Source organism: Rhopalosiphum padi, chromosome 2, assembly GCF_020882245.1.
Source record: "Rhopalosiphum padi isolate XX-2018 chromosome 2, ASM2088224v1, whole genome shotgun sequence".
Classification (NCBI taxonomy): Eukaryota; Metazoa; Arthropoda; class Insecta; order Hemiptera; family Aphididae; genus Rhopalosiphum; species Rhopalosiphum padi.
Window position 1 is genome coordinate 88,496,832 of NC_083598.1, and position 24,451 is coordinate 88,521,282.

General features: G+C 36.9%; 1 protein-coding gene across 1 annotated transcript in view; it reads left to right on the top strand.

The window, feature by feature from the left end:
* Positions 1 to 24,451, top strand: part of LOC132923449 (zinc finger protein rotund-like) — a 108,943-nt gene that overhangs the window by 78,817 nt on the left and 5,675 nt on the right. Inside the window, 1 exon segment of the mRNA XM_060987446.1 lies at positions 17,231 to 17,308. Coding sequence (XP_060843429.1) covers positions 17,231 to 17,308 — 78 coding nt within the window.

Sequence of the window (24,451 nt, forward strand, 5' to 3'; positions counted from 1 at the left end):
AACGCAAGCGACTCGTTCTTTTTTTACGCCAAAATACAGACGGAAAAAACTACCTCGCTATACGAGTATAAATATATAAATGTGTGAAACACGTTCCGGTCGCCGCGTTGCTATACTACCACTGCAGCCGCTGAGGTGTTTTAAAAAAAAAGAGTATAATAATAATATAATACCTACACCAATATAATGAACTATAATACCTACCCTTCGTATATAAACACATACATGTACATACATTATATATTATGTTCGTATACAAAAATACCTGCAACAGCGACTATTATGTTCGACGGGGCTATTCTTCGATGGTCAACGCACGCAATACCTATACGTCTTATACCCACTGTCCCCCGAGGTTTTCATGACAGTCATTGTTAATGTTGGACACACTCGTCGGCTTAATAGAAATACAATATTTGTATCTTTTTATTTATTCTTTAATAAAAAATGACGTTAAAAATCGTTTTTTAAAATTGTATAGGTAGGTCGAAGGTATATACCCGTGTATGTATGCGTAATATTTTTTTAATCATAATAATAATAATAATATCATATACTCTGCAATATTTCATTAAGAAGACGTTGTATCCACATGTGTTGTCTCTGTTTACTCATGTATAATATATACCAACATTTACTTTCAGCAGTTTCAATTTCGTATTTTTAGCTGAAATGTATAGAGTAAATTGACTTATTATAAAACTTAAGAGTAAGAACATTATAAGTGTTCTCTGGTTGGACTTTTACAATATTTTAATCATTTATAAGTGAGTTATAAGTATGATTAGTATTATATTTAAAAATGTTTATAACTCATTTAAAAATTAAAATATTAAAAAAACCAACGAGAAACACAGATAATTTTCTTACCTTTAAGTTTGTTAATTAATCAATTAATTATTTAATATTACATTAACTAACCAAATAAAATAAAATTGTTAAACGTATATTTTGATATGTTATACTTAGCCACATCCTCTTCATTGATTGTTGTACCTAAATATAATATAACCTAAATATTAAAAACATAAAATTATAAGCACTAATATAGTAATATTATAAATATAACATAATATTATATTATTATGTATTCGTGGAAAATTAAATTACACAACTAATTGTAGTTTTTGTCATATATCTAAGCTTCAAATGTGGTGCTACCATGGTGCGTTCATTGATAGATTTTTATTCTCTTGACACTTTGATATTCCCCAATACTTTATTACGTTTAACTATATTGCAAAAAAAAAATGAATCTATAAAGGTATAGGTACAATGTATAAATATCCCACCTTGAATAATAGTTGTCGGTTCGGCAGCCATTGTAAATGATTTCATTCAATACTGAAATAAAAAAATCACGGCGATAACAATAATCGACGAGTGTGTATGTATATATACACACAAACAATCATTAAAAAATATAGATCATCGATCCGGCCACGCGACCCCTTTGGCCATTGATTCCGATAGAATAATAATGTATATACTAAACCTCTGCGTGTACCTATATATATATATAGTAATAACAATATTGTAATATATCAATCGGTAAATGTATTGCCCTACTCGCTGGCACGCGAATTAAACTCAATGGGTTTACGATATAATTTTTTTTTTCCGACGGTGGCGTTGAAGGTGGGGCAGAGAAGACAACACGACGAACGAACGGGAAAAAAAAAAGCAAAGACAAAAAATAATAAAAGAAATAAAAACAACACTGGTCGCCGTACGCGCGCGCCACAACAACACGAGCGACGGAAAAAAATGTGTCATTCATTAAATTACCCCTTGAACGGTGTGCAGGAGAGTGAGTAGTAGAGGTACTTTGGGAACATTTTTTTTTCGTCGTTGGTGGAAAAAAATACATATTTTTTTCCTTCTGTGTTTTTTTTCATATATTTTTACGGAGGAACAAACTATTAAATCGTTTACTCGACTTTTTTATTTCTTTTTTTTTTTTATATAACAGACACGCGACTTACACCCCACTTTGTGGACGCGCGCGATTTGACGCCCACTGAACAATATACACATCATATTTAAGCTGTACCTACAGAAAAAATTTGTAAAAAAAAAAAATGCCTTTTTTCTCCGTTGTGCACACAAACACATTACATTATAACATTATACTGGTTTGTGATATTCCATATTAACGTAATTACACAGACCGTCCGACCGCGTGCTCGTGTTATAGCGACCAGTGCAGCGCAACGCGATTTACGACCTATACAAACATAATATGTTACAATAATAATATTATTACATTAATCGTTGGTGTGTGTGTGTGTGTGTGGTGTTTTTTCATGTGCGCACTTATTACAGTGTGCGCCGTGCACGTACATTAATTAAAATTATATAGGTAGATATTAATGTTTTAATAAGTTTTTTTTCTTTTAAACGCCAAATGTATTATATATAATATGTATGTCATCTCTGTAAACAATACGTTATCATATTAAATATATTGCCGACATAAAATATATTATTATACTTTCGTGTACATCATATCCACATTATAACTTTATCTGTTTATCATACTATATTATAAACATCACGGAAACATTTTGCTCCGCTGCAGTGTTCAGTGTAAACGGTTTGTTTTGCATTTAGGTGTAATAGGTTTATATATATATATTATATTTTGTTAAGGCGTTGTTTTGTCTTCAATCTTATTACAATATTTATTTATATACCATGTGTGTAATATTATTTGTTTTATACGACCTTATTATACAATATAATGGATCTGTTTCCCTAACCTAACCTAACGCGTATGGCATTATGTATATATATAACGTATATAAGCAGAAATCTGATAAAGTAGGTACTTGAATTATAATAATAATATAAAAAAAGATACTATTGTGGAAATTATATTGTTTTTTTCTTCGACACAGTTCGTTGGTAAACTGCATACGCGTATATATAATGTAATATTTTGTATCGTCTGTACTTGCATTATTGGAAATTCATGTAAGTCCTCTCTGCGTAATAATACTATAGGTATTAGATATTATTAATGTCTGTTATGGTCTTTGCACTCTGCATTGGGTCCTCGTACAATCTCATACCGTATTTATTAATTGTATACTATGTAAACCGAGTGTTTATTTGGAAGCAGGAACTGATGAAAGTATATCTTCGTCGTTTCCTAATTCAATTGAGTCACGGAAAGATGTTTTTTTATTGGCAACTGTCGATTATAATTTCAGAGATGGCGTTCCCTTCTCGGAATGCGAGGCGCCGAAAGATGTTATGCGATATTATAGGACATATATGTACTATTTGTATGTAATAAATATTTATTGTTCTATAGTGATGGATCACAGTTTAATGTATGTCGTATACGTAAGACGTAAGCTACAAATATAAAAAGACGAATACTTTATATTATGCGAAATAATATAAAAATTAAATCGGTTTTCTGTATATTTTATTTAGCCGAAAATACACGACGATTGTTTGAGTATAATATGATCTACCTAAAACTCGAGAAATATCTGGCGCGTATATTCCGTTGGGAGTTGAGTTTTGTCATTAATATTCCGTCTTTTTTTAAGTTTGTTAATTATATACACCTCCTGTTGACTGAGTGCAAGTCTTTACGATCGTTTTTTTTTTCCAGAGTTGATACGTACATTTCTCTGCTGCAGTTTATATTTGTTTTCGGGCGAGAAGACGTTTGCGACTGCTCACCTACATATAATTATATATACATAAAAAATAAATAAATAAAAAACAACTTCGTAATGCTCCATCTCGGCAGCGACGGCGGTGACGTCGATAAATTATAATGATATAAAAAAAAGAGACCAACGGCGGTGCCGTTGCAGTCTGTCGCTCATGCCGTACCGGTCGTGTCACTCGTGAATTTCGAATTCGATCAACATTCAACTCTTTACAAATATAATAATAATAATAATAATAATAATATATTATATTCATAACACCGTGGTTTACTTCTGCTGTGGTAATATTCTAGTTTGGTTTTTTTCAGGGGAAATTAAGTCCGTTGCGCGCTTGTGTGAGGTGATGTAACAGTACGACTAAACACGCAAAATCGCTTACGATGTTTTGTAACACCGAAAAACGCGATTCGGGCGTATATTTTACTGTAAAGTACATGATGTTTTTAATTTGTAGTATTATTATTTATTTTTTTTAATGCTTGCTGCGCGTTCCAGATTTAATTTGGCACTACTGTTTGCCGCGCTCTTGTGCATATTATGCAAATCATTCGATTCTTTTGCTCCCCACGGCGAGAAAAAAAAACGCTTTTCACAAGAGGGGTGACTGGGCAAGCATGCGGGCAATTATTATATACAGACATAGTAGGCAGTATGCATAGTATAGTATAGTTATAATAATATATTAAATATAAGTCCAAGCTGACAACAACAATATGACGACGACCGTTGTTCGTTAAAACTCAAATGGTATTGATTTACATTATTATTATATTAGTGTGCAGAAGTATATTAATTTTATAATATTATAACACGTTTATAAAAACGGTACATCCTCTCGTCAGGTCTAAGTCGAGATAAAAACAGTTCGTTTATTATATTATTATTCTTTCGTCAAACTATTATGTGATTTGTTTTATTTTTATTTTTTTACTTTTTGTTTCCGTGAGTTTGTGTCGTAAAACAATCGAACCCTATATTTTTGTCTATATACATAAAGGTAATATAGAAATAATAGCCAACTTCACATAATAATGTTTATATATATATATTACGATACACCTATAACGACCCTCGTATTTTTTATTAAACGATCAACAAAGTGTGTTTACTCTAACTTGTCGTAATTCGCTTACGATTTTTTTTTCTGAATCGCTCCCTTATTATACACTTCACAGTTCTCCTTGTATGTTACAATTTTAACTGTATTTTTTTTTTTTATTATTACACATTTAATATAATCAAATAATAAGCGCCCGCTGGTTTAACATTTTTGTTTTCCTAGACACAGCAACTAATAAGCCAAAACTTCCCTTAAATCGCAATAAAAAAAAAATGTTTTTTTATACTACGTTATATAATTGTTAGTTTACAATAAATATATAACATGTAGTATATGAACCCACACACGCTGTATATAAAAGAATAAAGACCATGACCAATACGCGATCTATAGAGTAATGGTGATTTTTTTTCGGTTTTGTTATCATTATGGAGTTCATACATAATAGATATTATACATTATTTGTTATATTATTGTATATTTTATGGAATCCCGAAGCGGAAATGTCCTTGGACACATCAAGGCTAATATACGCAATATATATACATTATATATATGTATTATACATAACTTAGTTCTGGTGTTTCAGATTTCAGGGCGATTCCTAAGGCTTTCTTATTTGACATGAGTTTTCTGCCCAAATGCAAAAAAAATAAGTGGCACATATTATATATCTTATTTTACAAGGTTTTAGACTTATAATAAACATGCGGATTTCGGAAAATCGAAAAATGTATTAGACCGTTAGTCGTCAGACCCATTACAATAATAATGATTAAAAATATTGCAGAACCTATAACGTAAATTTCTAACAGCTACTTAAAAATCTTGGTAAGGTCAAGGTTTTAATGATTCTATTTTAAATCACTGTAATGTAGGTAACGTTATAATAAATAATAACAGTATTATAAGTAGTAAGCGGGAGTTCGCGATTGTTTACTTTTGAAACAAGTTTTCTTTTCGTTATAATATGTTATAACTTAAAAATATAACGTTTATTATCATAATTTAAAATTATTAAATTAATTGTCAACGCGGTGTTCTAGAAGTTCCTGCAGTGTACCAATAGTATATTATGCTCATGTATTGCATATGTATAGCCACATTGGACATGGTGATGGCGCATAGGATATTCATAGGATATTAAGTTACGTAATGTGTATGATTTCGCATTTTATTCGACAAGCTATTGGGTGATTTATCTAACGACTTATACACATCGACATTGAATTTTTACTTTTACGTCTCCCCGACGATATAAACAGCAGTTGGATCCGCACGCCAACGACACATGTCAACATTATTATTATATTATATATCTTATGTATATGTAAATCATATAAATCTTTTTTGATTCACTTATCATCGGTCTATTCGGTCTAATACCTTGCATGAAATAATTTATGATATCCCATGCATATTTATGTAGAAGATACCTACTTAATATATATTAATATGTATTATACGATGGCACTTAATTCACAATTCGAATGCGCACGAATTAAAAAAATACATTTGATCATAATTATTTTATTATGTACGTTTATTATAATTATATTCGTTTTAGATTAGGAATTGTATTTTAATTTTTGTGATTGGATTGAAGTGGTCTACCTATATTAACATTTTATGAATATGGTGGTTAAGTACCTACACCTATTTGAAAATCTATATTGGTATGATATTATAATCATCTAATTGAAATTATATAGGTAGTCTGGTACTGTAACTCAATAACGGTAAAGTCAAATGGAGTGGTAATTTTGATTAAATTAATTGGAAAAACGCGTTAAGATGTTATATTTCCATCGTATAAATTAGAAACTATACACATAATATTATAATATATTGCATAACATGTCTAGATTGAGTATACTAATGAATATATACTAACATTAGAGTTAAATGTTACAGGTATAAGAACTCTTTAATTAATCAGATTTCCCTCCACCATGAGCTTTTTTTTAATACGTTTAAATAAATAATTAGATACTCCATAATTTTCATACTTCTAATTATACAATTAGTTCAATATCCTGATTTCCTCCACGACAATCCCCACCAATAGGAACATTACTGTGTGTATATGGCACTGTTGCCTGCTGCGTAAGTGACATAAGAGTATAAAACAATATTAAAACTGTCGATTAATTCAAATTTAATCAGAATTGACCAACAACAATACGAATGTATATTATTATATATTTGGCGTGCAGATATTGTACATTTCGTGGAACTCGTCCACCGCGTTCTTCGTTCATTTCCGTACGTCTTATAAATAAATTATAATATTATAAAATAAGACAAGTGCATTGTTCTAGTTCTCGTGCAGCGCCACAACGTTATCGACACACGTCCGTTTGACGGAAAAAAAATTACACGGACACACTATTGTCGAAAACTCTTCTCGAGTACAAGTAGCACATTTATTTCAAATAGATATTATAATATAATAATGCTCGAAAGTTTTCCCCGATAAAACGATAAATAACCAGCGATAACATTATCCGTGCTGTTTCGTCGGTATTTTTTCGATATTATAATAACATAATATGATAATATATAACACCGAGTTGCGAGTAAACGCAGCCACACTTCTGTATTACAAATATGATAAAATACTCCTCGTAAACGGCTTCGAGTCTGATAATAATATTTGACGAATGCTGTGCGCGTTTAGCGTTATTATACCTATAATAGCCCGCTGCACTTCGAAATAATATAATTATTTACAATATGAAGTTTTTGAAAACATTGCAATAATAAATAGTATTACGCGTAAACAAAAAACAACGATGATGTTATTTTTTAATAGAATAACGACGATATCACAATAATATGTGTTGGGTCCGCGGTCGGATGTCATCGTGCGCACAACCTGTTCGAACCGATTATATTATTATTATTGTTATTATCGTTATTATTATTATTATTATTATAGTAATAACAACAACAATAATAATAACATCACGTCGGAGGAAACGCCGCGGACGAGTCGGGGGAAAAAAAAAAAGCCGACAGCGAAAAAAAAAGACTTAGCTCTCGCGCGCGTATACACACGACGTTAAGCGAGTCGTAGTGTAGTAATGTATCGATGAAAAAAAAAAAGTTATGAATGAATTTATGTTGGCAAATAAACACACACACACACACGGTCTCGCGCGTATAATAATATAATGCGAGTGTGAGTTGTGGTGTGCGTGTAGAGTATATTTTTTTTCCTTCTTTTACCGATCGTTTCAGCTGCCGCCGCCTGAGTTGCCGGTGCACACACACGCACACGTACGGCTGGCTGGCCGGCCGGCCGGCAGTTCTATTTTTTAACAACGCGCGCGGACGAAAAAATAAAAAGCCCACCGGCCCCCTCCTCCGCGCCCGATCAACCACCTCCTCCACCGCCGGCACTACCACCGCCACCGCCGCCACCGCCACCAACTCCTCCACCGCCATCGCCGCCGTGAGTCCCTCCGCCGCCACCGCTCGCCATTGCCCCCACCACTTGTATATGGGATTTTTTTAATGGATCCCAAACTACGGGCGGCGGCGTCGCGCCGGACGACGAAGTGGCGGCGGGGGGTCCGGCTCGCTGCTCATTGTGACACCCTACCATCATCGCCGCCGGTTTTTTTATTCTCTTTTTTTTTCATATATATTTTTTACCCGAGCTCGTGTAGACACGGCGCGGGACGGGCGGCGGGGGGCCCTTCGCCGCGCGCGCCGTTCGTCCGTCGCGGCGGCGTGGTGGCGGGGCGAGTTTGGTCGTCGTCGTCGTAGTCGTCGTCGGCGGCGGCGGCGACGGCGGCAGCGGCGGTCGCGGTGGGGGGACCCGACGGAGAGTTCTCGTCGTCGTCGGCCGCCCAAACCGCACACTCGCCGAAACGAACCGCTCACGTACGGACCGGTGTCTGCGTGCGCGCTCCACACACACACACACCGCAAAGTAATTGTTGTGTCGTCGTCTTCTCCAACGAACAGTGTGTGTTAACATAAATAGTTTTTTATTTATTTATTTATTGTTTTTTTTTTTTTTTTTTTTTCAACAATAATTAATACGTAAATTTTTTTAATCCGCTCCGACCGCGGTTGTAGAAGTTGTAATAACCCCCGGCCGGGACCAGTGTTATTGTGTGCGTGTGCGTCCGTCCCGCGTTTATTTTTTATACTCGCCACCGGCTATTATTAAATATACACTTATTGGTTATTGGAGCATTGATACAGTTTTCATTATTTTTTCGACCGTCGTCCGCGAACCCGGTGCGTTTACATGCGTTTGGGCTGTGCGCTTTATCGTCCAGAAATTATTGTAAACCTAAAAACCGCACCCGCATACGAGCACGATCATCCCTCGCGCGCCGCCGGTCATTTGAATTTTATGTGAACATCGACGACCGTGTGCGCGTTACGCCGGTGCTACCGCGCATAGCCATCGGTGCTGTAATCCGTACGCCGTCGGCATGAAGTACGATTTCGCAATGGAGAACTGCTTAGGGACCGACTATCCGAACCTGCACGAACTTAACAAGAACTGTTATGGGTTCTCGCCGGCCAGCGTGCAGAACGGACCACAGGCCGCCGCGGCCGCGGCCGCTGCCGACGAACAGACCATGTACAAGGTAACGATCACGATGACCAATATTATTATTTTAGTGAAAACATATCGCCCCCATCCGACCATCGAAACCCTCGAGAGTCGGCATTTACCCGCAACTGCACCCGGCGTGCAGCAGAATAATATTAGGCTAACTACAACCATCGCGGCTGTTTTGGCTGTGCATTTCTTTTAAATGCCGATTTTCCCCGCCTTGAGAGTCTCGACCGACCGTCAATTAACGCTTAAGTATAATATGACATTGTGGCGTATATTTAAAACGATTATTATCGCCACGGCTCCCTGTTCGCCACTTTCTATTACTTTCGTCCGCGGCTGAATAGTCTATTGAGTCCTGGTATTGTAGGAACACTAAAAAAAACCAACCTATATGCGTGCGTATATGCGTACCCGAATAATCCGGAGATCACGGCACGGTTACTAATGCGACCAGAACATGTCAGATAATCAATTATACTTGCTTTTTTCTTTATTATTATTATTATTATTATTATGTTTTATATACATTTCGTTGGTCGAGTCGTCCGAGAGTTTTCCCTCTTGTTGTCTGCCGGTTAACGAAAAAGAAAAAAACCAATACACATCACGACGACCGTTATCATTGTGCCGGGTATTATGCTGTGTGCGAGTGTTGTTTGTTTGGGAGCTATAACATTTTTAAGGCGAATTTGCTGCCGCAGGTAGATATAATGTAGTCCCGTTCCCCGGAATCGGTCGTCTGACGTCCAAATCCCAACTTCACGATACCTTACGTTATAGAAACACAGGGAACATAATACACTTCATAATCATGGTACATATTATACAGGTGATGCGCCTTCGACTCTTTCTAATGTGCTGTTATGTATAAAGATTTCGAATCCGAAATTCTGGCAATCGATTCACTAGCTGCCCCGATGGTGCACAGCGCACACGCTATTTGTTATCTATTGGCTCATTAAAAGAAAGCCATCTGCCCATCTCCCTCACGTGCGTGCGCGCAAACTGCTGTGTCTGAAAGACCAACACGACTAAGATTATACAAACCAAAGCATTTAATTTTTGTGCGACAATTGCAAAAAACTGATTTTATTTTTTTATTAACTTCCAAACGACCTACATTACACTCGTCTGTAACACTCGCACACATGAAATGTCATTACATAGGATAAAACTTAATTCCAGTATAAGCCACTTATCGCTGCACACCGAAGCTGTTTTCGCTGTTATATAGAAATATGATGAACCGCACGTTCGAATACTCTTCCACTAACCATGTATGTATAATATGTGCCAACTAAATAACGCCGTACTCATCCTTCTTTTGTATAGTAGGTAACGTTTTAACAACTGTCACACGCGCTCACGAAAAAAAATCAATATTGACGTTTTACGAAACGTGTTTGATATGCGGTAAAAAAAAATATAAAGCACCCGCAGGATAATGTGTTCGTCTGTGTGTGTGTGTGGTGTGTCGGAACACTGAGCGTAAGTAAGTATATAAATCGCGGCGGCGGCAGCGTTGCCAAGTCGAACCGCCGTCGCGGCGTGCAGCGGGGTGTCCGCTACGGACAGATAATAATAACGTCATCGCAGCCGTCGTTATCACCGGTGGCCGGCCCGGTAGAATGATATTATTGTATCGTTATAATTAATATCACATTATAATAATTATTAATATTGTTCCATTATTATTATTACATATTATAACATTTAAGCGCGCCGCACACTCCGGGCGTGCAGAGTGTACTTACCTCCAAACGTAACGCCCCAAAACGTTTCGTATTATAATCTCTCTTACATACGTGCACTCGAGATAGTATACCTGACACGATATTATTATAACAGAATATTATCTCAATTTTTTTAATTTTTTTTTAAATCCGTTCTACTGTACATCGTCGCCCTCGAGTGTATGTGTGTTTGTTTTCTGTGAGTTTTCTCACACGACGAAAACGACAGCAGCGCATACAATATGTAACTATATAGCCGTAGTATATGCACACGCGCGACACACACACACACTAATGAAGAGTTCATTAGCCTTGAAACGTGTGCTGGCCAAGTGTTTAGTAGGATCGAATCGTCGGAAACACGAAATGGCACTACACAATTTTGGGATTAACGATTACAGACAAGTGTCGCAGAAATTCGAGCTGTGCAGTGCGGCTTTCGTTTGGCCGCGCGTATAATATATCTTTAGTAGCTACATAAATACGCGCCAGTTCGTTCCGCGTAGACGTCGTTATCGGCGACGTGCGGAAAGAGATAAAATTCGTACGAAATCCGCGCCGACGGTCTTATCACGCTCACAGTTATTAATATTATATATATATATATGTATATTATAGCATTATAATAATATTTTACTCTTAAAGTCCAAAAGTCGCCACTGCGTTACACGCCGGCTTTATTTATATACATATTATATATATATTATATAAAAAAATGAATTTCACGACAATGTCTGTTATTATTACCATTATTATAATTTTATCGCCATGAAACTGGCAATTAAAAAATATAACATTATAATCTATTCTATACCCCGTCCGTCCGCGGTGGTTACGATTCGGACTACTTTAGCAAACGTTATTATAATAAAGACAGTGTAATTGTGTACGCAATAGGATATAGGAGGAGAAGGCGAGATAAAATATATTTCATCTCGTAGTCGGTTCTTTTTTTCGTCGTCGTTGTTGTCTCGTTAGCCGATTTCGAATTTAATAGGTTTCAGGAAATGGAGTATTGTCATTCGTCGTAACCTTGTAAAGCGACCACGTGCGGCCGTGCGGGTGTTAAACTATTGCGTTCGCCGCCACATCGTAATCCTTCTTTTTTACGCCACAGCGTCCTTAAATATCTCTGGAAAATGTTCGTTTATACCTATAATTATAATATTATTATTCGCATTCCGTTTTGCGTTCCCGAAACCACGCAGTTTCGGCACTTTATTACACGTAGTCTAATTGCCGGTATCTGCAGCTCCGCGGTGCGCAGGCGCTACTCCGAAAATTATTATTATTATTATTATTAGGTATATCCAGTAGTCTAGTAAAGAGTAAAAAATATACTTTAACATTATTATGGTTGTTGTTTTATCATTTGGCGCCACTGCCGCCACCGCCGCTGCCGGTGTGCGGTAATAAATTCACGACGAACGAACGAAGACAAAAAGGATGGTCGGAACGTGTGGCGACGGTGGCGGCGATATTGGGAGAGGGAAAACGATAATTATACGTGTTCGTAATATACGACCATAAAAAAACAGACTCCTCTCACGCACAAAATATAGAAAAAAAATAATATATATAAAATATATATACCAACCATATGGGCTAACAATGACAGTGCACACGGTCTCGTGGCCGCGCATAAATGTTTTGAAACATGTTAAAACTGTTGCACGCAATACAAGAGGCCCGCTATGCAATATGTGTCCGTGTGTGCGGGTGTGTGCTTGTTTGCGTGTGTCTGTGTGCGCACATTATATACGTAGGTATGTGTATATATAGTAATAATGTGTGTGTATGTGTGCACTGTGCAGTGTATATACGTATATATGCAAATTAGGCTATAGTCGCCCACCTAAAAGTTATTAGAGAAACGCACGCACGCGCGCCCGCGCCAAATGAATGGTAACTGGGAAGTATATATACATCTGCCGGGCGACACCTCAATACATACCTCGTACGATAATATACATAAAGCGGCGACAGTCGTTCATCCATATGTAATATTATCATATAACAGCCGCTGCCGTCGTTGTCGGCAGAAGCTTTTTAGTACTATACCGTGTAATATGTATACTATAGTTGAAAGGTGAGTGGTGACACATCGTTCGTAGGTATGATAATATAATATATTAATATATAATAAGTGCGAGGAGCCCATCAAAACTTTAACCGATTATTTTAATAATTAATGATATATTATATTCACCTTGTAAATTAATAAAATCATGTATGATTATATAACGCATCATTATTTATCAGCTATTATAGGTATAGTTACTCATACATTATAAGTACCCCATAATATATAATACTATTTAACGATGTAGGTAGGTGTTTGGTTAAAGTTTAGTTTCCCGCTCATTACTGGACCATCTGATGCGTTATAACAGCTGTAACCATCCACTGCAGATATATAAATAGTAGGTATTTATAAATTTATAATATTTGTATATAGATAGGTACTGTTCGCTGAACACTGTCACTCGTGTACTTATCGACTTATCGACGGGTTATTATTTTATTATTATTGTCAATAAAACCGGTACCTATCTGCCATAACTGTTGGTAAAAATTAACAGAATGTCGTAGCTATAGGTATAAAAAAAAACTCGTTTGTATAGGTCTTCAATATCAATATACACATACACACACATTATAATACTCGTTATGTGTTCGATTATGCGTATGATATTGTATTTGTGTATACTTTTTTTTCGGAAGGCTTGCGGGAACCGGTTTTTACGTCAAATGCACACGCGTTCACTTCGCTCGCGCGACGACGGTGATCGATATGGTTCCGATCGTGGGCGGCGTGGGCTTCCCCCAGAACGGCACGGCGTGCCTACGCTATCCTAAAAAAAATAACTAAAAATACGCAAACCACTGCAAATAGTCAGAAAACGAACGCGGACAAGAACGAAACATAACAACAAACTAAAAAAAAAAAATTTTATCTCTAGTCTTATATAATAATGTATCCGCCGACACGCAGCTTCCATCTCGTGAGAACGAGGCCGCCTTCGTCGGGGTCGCATTGACGGTTCTGGCGGCGGGGGCGGAATCGTCGGATGTCGAGTATATTATATTACCCCATCAACCGGCACACACGCTTCGGGATTTATTACGCCGCGCGGCTGCAAGATCTATCGTATCTAGTCGGAAGTTCGTCGTCATCGCCTTATACGCGCGCGAGCTCGCACGGGAAACACGGTGGCAAATTTTCAAAATTAGTTCCGTCGACTGATCGCGGGGGGAAATGGGCACAACGAGCGAGAGAGAGAGAGAGAGAGAGAGAGAGACACCATATGTGACGTCTACTGCGGCGTATATATTAATATTATAATATACGCGTAATATTATGTGTCATATGTAATATAACCGACAGGGTTCATCGGGTCACACCGTAAATCCTGCACAGTGAAATGCTCCTGCCACCGCCGCCGCCGACGATTTAGCTTGTAAAATGTGCATTCTTCGAGTTTGTTAAATTGTACACGCACGTCGTCGCTGCCAAGACGAATCAGTCACGGCCGCCTCTTCCTCGTCGTCATCACATCACGAGCTTCGTCGGGTTCTCCGCTCCGTATAATAATAATAATAATAATAACAATAATAATATAATATTATAATAATTATCATATACACGCGGTGTGCACACACATCAGCATAATATATTAATATACGGTTTGTGACGTGACATCCTCCGACGTGCAGTATTCCCCCCTCCTCCTCCCCACAAAAAACAAATAGTCTACAAAAACGCGTCGACAATTTTTTTCCGGTCGTCTCGTAAACGTACCTAACCTACCTGTACAATAACATACGATATTATAATATGCCTACCTAATGTGCCTGCACGTGTGCGCGACACACCTGACAAGTGTCGCTGTCGTCCACGCGCGCGCGTTTTTAATACCGTGTTTGTCCGCCGTAAATATTTGTTTTATCGTCGTCATCAAGGGGTCCCGCGCGTTCATCGACGATCGCCGCCGTCGTCGCCTGCATGTCTCTGCAGTAATATAATATAATAAACACACACGCACATATCTAGGCCGACTTTCATAGGCTCGCCGTGTATTATTGCGTAGGTAGGTACTCGTCAAAAGTATATACGCGATTGGCGTGAAAAAAAAAACACACTATAATCGTCTATTCGAACGAACTCCATCGAAAATATTGTAATGACAATATTATACGACTTAAATAAAAAATATTTGTGTTTATCGTTGCTTACGATTCTTTTTTTTTTTATTATTATTATTACTCCGCTGCCGTATAGTCGTATATAGTCGAAACGTATACTTATAACCGAGTCTATACGTCAGACAACTAATTATATAATAAGCGCTCCATTGCATAATTTGTGGTTATTATTTTTTTCCCCGCCAATGATAAGTACATACGCACTTGGTATTATAATGACGGATTTATTGACATTGGCGGTTTCATCTCGCGGCTCGTCAATGATGACGGTTAGTCTTTTCCTGCGCGACAATCTAAAATCGTTATCAAATGATAAATACATTCGTAATTATTAGATTATTAAAAATGTAACCGGTAAATTCGGTCTGGGGTTGCGGCTGCAATAGTTTTCCATTTCCCCCCTCGCTCGTTATACATACACACACACACAAACGCACTCATTGCGATATGCTACGAGGAGTGACCAAACACCTCGGTCGTCTCGCGGTCGACGTCCTCTTCTCGGCAACGGGTCCCTCTCTCTGGGGGCGATTTTTCTAACGGACAAAAAAGGGTGACGGCCACAGCAGTAGTCCTCCGGGTTATTTTTTCCACCCTTTTTTTTCGGTGGCGAGCGTCTCGCGCGCGCGCGCGCTTTGGCTCGATCGCTAGAGAGGGCGGCGGCGGGTTAATGAAACACAAAAAACCCGATTGTATGAGTGTTTGTGTGTGCAGTATATGCTGTATACCCCCTTTGGTTAGGTTCCATTTTTACTTGCATTATATGTGTGTGTATGTTGCACGCAACCGCTGCCGCCGTCGATTGTGCAATAATCCGAAAAGAGGGTCCCGTGCGATGGGAGTAATGAACGTGCAGGGAATACACACACGCACACACATTACAGCATACAGTACCTATATACTCACGTATATATCGACAAATTGGTCGACTTAATTGAACTGTGGATACTGGGGAGAGGTGGGTCATTAAAAAATAAACGACGTATTTTTTTGTATAGGTACCTATATATATTATATTTATATTTTTGAGGATACGCGCACAGCTACGCCACGGCGCGCGGCCGATGCCAAAATATTAGCCTCCGTCGGCCAAAAAAAACCGTATAAATAGACGAAGAATTAATGTTCCTAAAACGTCGTCGTCGTAGTCGTCGTTGTTGTCATGTACATTATACTTATATTATATTATATATTCTGCTCGGTCGTTTCATAAAGAAATAAAAAATAAAATACGTTCACCAAGCGCGCGCGAATTCGATTATTACTCGCGCGCGCGTGTAGGTCAAGTTTTTTTCGTTTATATAGGCACTGTATATAAAAAAGGGGTGACTCGTATTTTGATTCTTTCTTCTCGGGGGTTTTTTTTTTATCGTAAGAAATAAAAACAAGTGTTTCCGCTCGACCGGTGTAGGTCGGTGCTGTAGTGGCGGAGGGAAAACAACAGTTATCGATAATAAAATTCAATCGCGAGACGCGATGCTTATGAATTATATATAAGAGCGGACGGAATGAAAAAAACCATACACAATTTGTTTTGCTAATGTACGCAGTGTATGGAAATCGATATATTTTAACTAGAGCGGGGCGTTTGTAAACGAGTATATAGGTTAGGTAGGTTTTTTTTTTTGTCAACAGTTAGTTAAATTTAGTTTATGTATTGAGTATTGACTAAAACTCAAATCTTCCGGAAATGCACATTCGTTGGAAAATGTTTCCTATACTCAGACAAGTCCGTTGTCGGAAATCGTAATGTTTGTTGCCTACTTATTGCGCTAATTGGTTTCTATTTTGTACATAGCTACAGTGGGTGACTGATCATAGATCTATGTTACAAAACTGTTGTGGAATTTATATGAATCATATAATGCTCCTACCATTTTGTAATACGAACTACTGATCAACCCGTATATATAGGTATATGTTATGCTCATGGCACGTATTGTTGTTACAGGGTCGCGGTAGGAAGCGGGGCGTGAACAAAGGTAGAGACGGTCTCGGATGGTCGAGTGTGGACCACGGAAACCCAGAGGTAAGTTTCGATTGTTTATTAGTAATATATATATATATATGTGGCTTATTAAGGCGTCATGTATAATATATGAATTATCGCTGTTGTTTCGTCTTCCGATTTGAAAAATCATAATCTGAAAATAATATGCGTAGTGCTTTTTAAAATAATATCGATCGTATCCGCCCTCGACGTCGATTTTAAGAATCACCGGAAAAAATAACCATGGTATACGATTGTTAATATAATATATTACTATTTACTACTATGTAGTATACTATTATACATATAAATATATAATATACAAACGAGTTTTGTTTGGGTGCATTGAAACGTTTCAGTATAATATATATTATAATATAGTATATACATTATATACACTTTAGTATTATAGTACATGGGTACATATTATTATATACGATAATAGACATCACTTGTAATTAGTAATTACTTCCTAACGTGTATTATGCGGCGATAAAACACGATTAGACCGGTTTTATTATAATATTATTATAATATGTATTTTAGTTCACGAACGGTTACGAAAAACCTACTATTATATCCGATGCCGCCACGTTATTGAACGTCCAAAGTCGTTGGTAGGTTCGGAGCTGAAAATAGTTTTGGTTGGGTTATATGATATTCGCTTACTGTTGATTTTTATTATTCTTATTAAACGTTGGTAATTTTTTAAGTACGACATCACTTTTAATAAACGCACGGGCGATAACCCTCATCGCGCTGAAAATCAAACTCTGAGAAATAAATCTATTAAAAATCTCAACAAATTATACACCTGTGACTGTGTGATAACACTTACAATAATAATCACCGTTGAAAAAATTATATATATAACTTGCATGTCATTAGTGCGGTGCGAAAACGATAACAGGCGCATAATATGTATATCATTGCAGCTTTACACCTATTATATAGGTAACTGTTAGGCTGTATATATATATATATATATATATATTATGCTGCACGCGTTCACCTCTGTTGTTGTGTTTTATCAGTAAATTTAATTAATTACCAATAGATTGTGCACGTGAGTATACGAATCGCAGGAATATGCTTTCTTTTAAACTGGCAGACTGCAAGTATTACATATAGAGGTATACACTAGTACGTGAACCAATTGTTTTTTTCTTATGCTTCAAATAAAAATCAATTTCTACTGACGTTTATATAAACCGAGTAATAGTAGGTATACTTAAACATATTATATTGTACATTGTACTTTAGTATTGTAGTATTCGTCGACGGAATTCTTCTTTAAATTTATTATTACTATTATCACACGGTCGTTGCGAAAACGCGTTTCACGTGTTTCGGCTATTTTCGTTACATTTGCGGTGTATATGGAATAAAATGCGTTTAATTTTGAAAATAAAAGCATACAAATTAAATCAGCGACGGACGTTCGTTATAATCTTCAGAACGAGAAATTCGTTTTTACGCCATTCGCCGCCGACGAGTGTCTTTTTACCTATCACCTATATCGTTTGTTACATATTGTGTTTCAATTAGCCGACGCCGCGGTTATCGTAGAGAATTGCACCCGGGAGAAAAAAAAGATAAAATCAGGTATATATATATATATATGTGTGTGTACGAGAAGTGTTTTAATTTCAATTGAAAAAAAAATGTAAGCGCCTCGTGTTCACCACGCCTCATCTATTTATAATATGTTACAGTATATAAGCCTAAACGGCTAAATAGATTTATGTATATTATAGTCGCGTCATTATTTTGTATGTTTTGCAACGGTGCACTCAACGATTTAAATTATACATATAGTTATCGAGGATAAAAATAATGATAATAATAATACAAAATAATAATCGGAGATTGCGGTCAACACCTACGAAGTGTTTCGTAGATATGTATAGCTTTATCCGGTTTAGTTCTGGTTTTGTTTTTGGTTTTTTAAATTTTTAACGATGAGCGACCAAATATACGCTATGAATCGCGGTTTCATGTTACATAATCGATGTTGGTCGCTATAGTAGTATGGGGACGAAAAATGATTATTATTATATTTATTTTTTTAGCACAGCCGGACAAACCGGTGTGTTGGTGTGCTCGCGTACGATTGTCATCGTGCATTATTTACGAACCGTTGATTTTTTTTTCGCTTTTTGTAACCCCTCAATTCGAGAACGGGTCGAATTTAATTGAATTAGAAATATAAAAAACCTGAAGCCTTTTCGTTCTACCATGCATATATGTATACATACCTATCCGTATATTTATGTTTATTATGTATATATACTAAATACACATATATTTTATATACCATAACACATATACATCATATTTAGGTATATAGAAGTATAGAACCCCTTTTTTTTATCTACCTGCTTCCTATACCCCATGCACGTGTACACACGTGACCGCTAAATTGGAGGAATTATCGGTCTGTCGTTTTTTTATTATTATTATTTAATTATAAAAGAATGGTCAGTGGGTACGCATGTGAAATTCGATTTTTCCAATGTTGTAATTTGCATAATATTATATTTATAATTCAATACGTCGGTCACCCATCATCCGTCGCACGTCCCGGAAAAAAATATTCGATAATCCCGTGTCTTGGGCAGGCAATGCACAATTATATAGTTTTATGTTGTAATGCCGCGACATCAATTATTGCCGTGACCGCGCGAGTATTTTTTTTTTTACGAATCGTCTATGTGTTTTTGAATTCGAATTTTGCGGTCGACTAGGTCGCTGCTCCCGATCATTACAGCAGAGTATTACCTACATAACTTCAACTTTCGTGTAAATAACAATATAGGACATGAGTAGCACATATTATAAATGTTTGGCGACACAGAGTAAATTATATGTCATGTAATATATAATCATCTTTAATAATATCGTTAGTATCGGTATTTTATACACTATTTGTATACACATTATGATTCACCGAACATGTTTACGTTCATTTTAAAGTTGAATAATTTATTCAAATTCTAATTTTTGGGATTTTTTTTATATACCTTAGGATCATCTTATTTTTAATTTCTAGAGATTTTTTTTTTTATTAATTGAGTGCGATGTGGTGTTTCAAACTTCTGTTTTTTCAAATAAAAAATCCCCTTTTTTACTGTACCATATCTTCCAAACCCATTACCATCAAATTTAACGAACAGAGTTAAAACTTATCGTCTGCGTTATGAAAATTATGGTCTTAAAGATGAATTAAAATATTCCAAAAATGAGATTATGATAAACTGCATTATCGAAGAAGAATAAAATGGTGAGCACGCTCGGTAAATCACCACCCTCCTGTATAATATATGCGATAATATAATAAATACATATGATGTACAGTAAGTAAAGTTACTTATAGATCAACTGCAGATTCCGGTTGAATCACGAAATTCACAGTAGGTAACCAATGTAGATGCTACCTATCTCAGAAAAGATATTTAAGGGAAAAAAATGTAAATAAAATCGCTATCAGCCGCTGACTTAAACCGTCGTCGTTTCGAGTAAACATACAGACCACCACCGGTGCAGCAGTAGCCCGTCCGCGCCACGGCGTTTTTATTCGTTTCGTTTTTTTTTTTTAACAGACGTTTTTAAACGTACGCGCACACAGGTAGCTTGTCGCCGTTTAATATCGCATGTATATGTGTGTATGTGTGCGTGCGTGCCGCCCGCGGCAGCAACGGACTCGCGCCGGGTGCGCACATATATACAGCGTGTGTCGTGCCACAGCCGCCCGAATAATGGTCGGAATTCGTTTCGTACGGCCGTCCCCTCCCTCCGCGTTACAATCGCCGTCGAACTCTCTGCCGCGGAGAGGAGGCCTCGCGCGTTTAATATATATTTTTTTTTTTTTTTTAAACGTCGTACGGAGCGATTGCCGCCGCTACCGCGATTCGTTTCCCCGCGCGTGTACGACGACGGTTTTAAAGTTTGGCACGTTTCGACTTTTGCGTGTTTCTCCGTTTCCAGTCGCGTGTACGCGCACCGCTGTTGCGTCGGAGATTCGCACGCGCGCTCTATACGATCGTCCGATATTTCCGGATTTCCGAAAAAAAAATGTTTATTCAACACACTGCGGCTTCCGTCGTTTGCTCTTATCGGCTGTAATCGCCCCAAATATAATACTGCATACAGTATACACGTGGTATGGACTTAAAAAGCGATCGGAGTCGACTTTACCGCGGCGGCGGTCTTGCGACCGCGTATGGATTACGACTATTAGTATACACTATTATATATATATATATATACGCAGCACATATTATATACATACTGCTGCACACACACATGCACTCGAATTGGGCGTGTTTCAGCTTTGACGACTTTTTAACAACAATATTATAATATAACGTATGATATATTATTATTACTAAAATATTATTGTGCGGCGGCGGTGAGACAAAACGCGCGTTCGACGACGACGAGCGTGTCAGCGGCGGCGGCGGCGGCGTACCTATTTTGTACGGCACGCCGCGACCGACCTTGGACATGACATCAGTGCGCGCGCGCCGCCGCCGTGCAGTACGTAATATTATAATGTTGTATTATTGTTGAAAACGCGGTACAGACAGCCGTCCGCCACGTGAACCTCTCCGTATAAGCGCGACGGACGATCGCTACACGACTCGATTGGACGGACGTGCGTCTTTTTTAAATGTTTGTCTTAAACGGGCTCACGAGGCTTTGCGGATAATCCGAGACGGCGGCCAACTGCACGAGTGTAATAATTATTATTATTGTCGACATGCCGTTTCGCCGCAGACGATCGATCGCGTCATTTCGATATTAATTCACGGAACACTGTACACTATAATGTAATAATATGACGCTATGCGATTATAATATTATAGACGACTTTCTACGCATACGCGTCAATATTGTTATTATTACGCTGTAGCGGAATATTCAGTGCTCAAGTCAAATCGGTAGCCGCGTAATCGCGCGTCATACTTTTATTTACTGCGGCGTGTCTGGGCAACGCTCGTGTGATGTTCAATGTGCACTCGACGGTTTGTGTAGTCGCAATACGAGTAATACGACCACGACGACCACGTGATTCGTAATAGGTTTACAACGTTGTTCTCGAAAATCAGTTTTTAGAGAAAACCATACACGAATAATTTACATTATTTTCGATTAATTTCGTGATTTGCTCGTAATTGGCAGTGAAACCCAGATAAAACATTTACACGGATAAAGGCGCGTTAGGTGTATTATAGGGGACTTAGGATTTGGAAAAAATTACATAACTTTGTTTGAAATTTAAATTTTTTCACTGTCCCTATAGTATGGCGAAATACGCAAATATCAAAACACGCAGTGTTGCGAACCAACGATATTATATACATACATAATATTATTATGCGCAAAAAGTAGTGTGAATGTATAAAATATTGTATTTTAAATGACGGCGATGGTGACTTCTTTGTCGGGTGGTTTAAAATCTTTTTTATTTTAAAAACGAGTTTTCCCTTTCGATATTCTCACAAAATGCAAGTGACTAAACTAATATTATAATTTATAATATAATATCGTTACTCTACTCCACATCGTCGCAGAGCAATAGCCGCAGTGATGTGTGGGACGTTGATCAACGGCGGCGTGGCGGTACATTTGAATCGTTTCAATAGAAAGTCGCGATGATTCGTCTCTTATATTATATTTCCTGCGGCGACTTATTTACGAAAAAAGCGAACGCCAAACCCGTTACGAAATTCGACGACACTTTTTATTTTTTATTGCGATTTCGTTTTTTAATTCGTTTGCATTGAATAAAAAACCGGTAAACTATACACTGCAGCAAGTAGTCACCACACAATGTATATTACATTATTTTAAATACATTTATATAAAAATGTATATATGCATACATATGGGATTTATGCACTGGTTTTCCGAATGTCCTAGAAACTATTGCGTGGTGGATTAACTGGTCTTACTCCACTTATTTTAGATCAATATTGTACTCTGCTTTAAAAGGTTATGTCTGAATTATTTCACTTTGGTTAAAAATAAATGTGATTTTTGTATTCAGTTGGATCAATGAGTCGACATTGGTCTAGGGATTTAAAACAATATATATTTATTTAATATTTTTAAGTCCATATATTCAGGTACACACATTTTTTTTTTGAATTTACAGTCTTTTAACACTCGTTTAAGTTGCAAAATATCATTGTTTAAAATAAGGGTTTTTGTTGATAATAAGCATTTTAAAACTTAACGATGATTGATTGACTACATGCTAAAAGAATTTGTATGTTATTCATGAGATTAATGGATTTTATAGTGTTATAATTATTACGTAGGTACTACATTTAAAAAAAATCAATCTTGTATCGACCGAGAATCGTTAAATCGACGACTAGTATACCATCGTTTTCAAACCTGTTTTTAATCCTAGTGCTTTTCGATTATTTCTATTTATCGTTGATGTAATAAATGCAATTTGATTAACCCTGCGTTATTGCATTGCATGTATAGCTGTCGTCATATTCGAATGGTATAATGTGTATTTATCGTATAATACGTATATAACTGCATTATGATGTACTCGTAGTCGGTGAGTAATAATTACCAAATCATAATAATGATATATTTGAAGGAAACTCGTAAAAACACTCATAAGCTACATAACACTCGATGACTACGAATTATTTCTGATCGCCTCTAATCAAAATGCTTCTCGTGTTAAAATCTCGTCGTGTTTAGTCCCGGAGTCTTCGAGGTCTCAAGTCAATATGTTGTAGTGTGTTATATAATAGGTCGTCAAGTTTTCGCTCATGTAAATTAATTGCAAATTAATGAACGCGTGTGTCGAGGAACGCGCACGTGGACTTAATAAGAGTAATTCCGAAACGGAACAATAATTATATTATTATTATTATTATTTCACCGTCGACCGCGACGGGTTCTGTGGCTCTTTTGTTTGCTCGAGTTAATGTTTGAAAATTACAACCACGCTGTATATCATAATATGCGTATTATAATATAGCTAGGCCGACCAATATATTATTATTATTGTTATTATCATAAAAGACGATCGGATTTTCGAAAAATAAACTCTTTTTACTACGTATTATTATTATTATTACTACTATTATAATGTACTGCACTTGGCCGCCGTCGATGTTTATCGCGTCCACTTCGATCGATGGCAGCAAC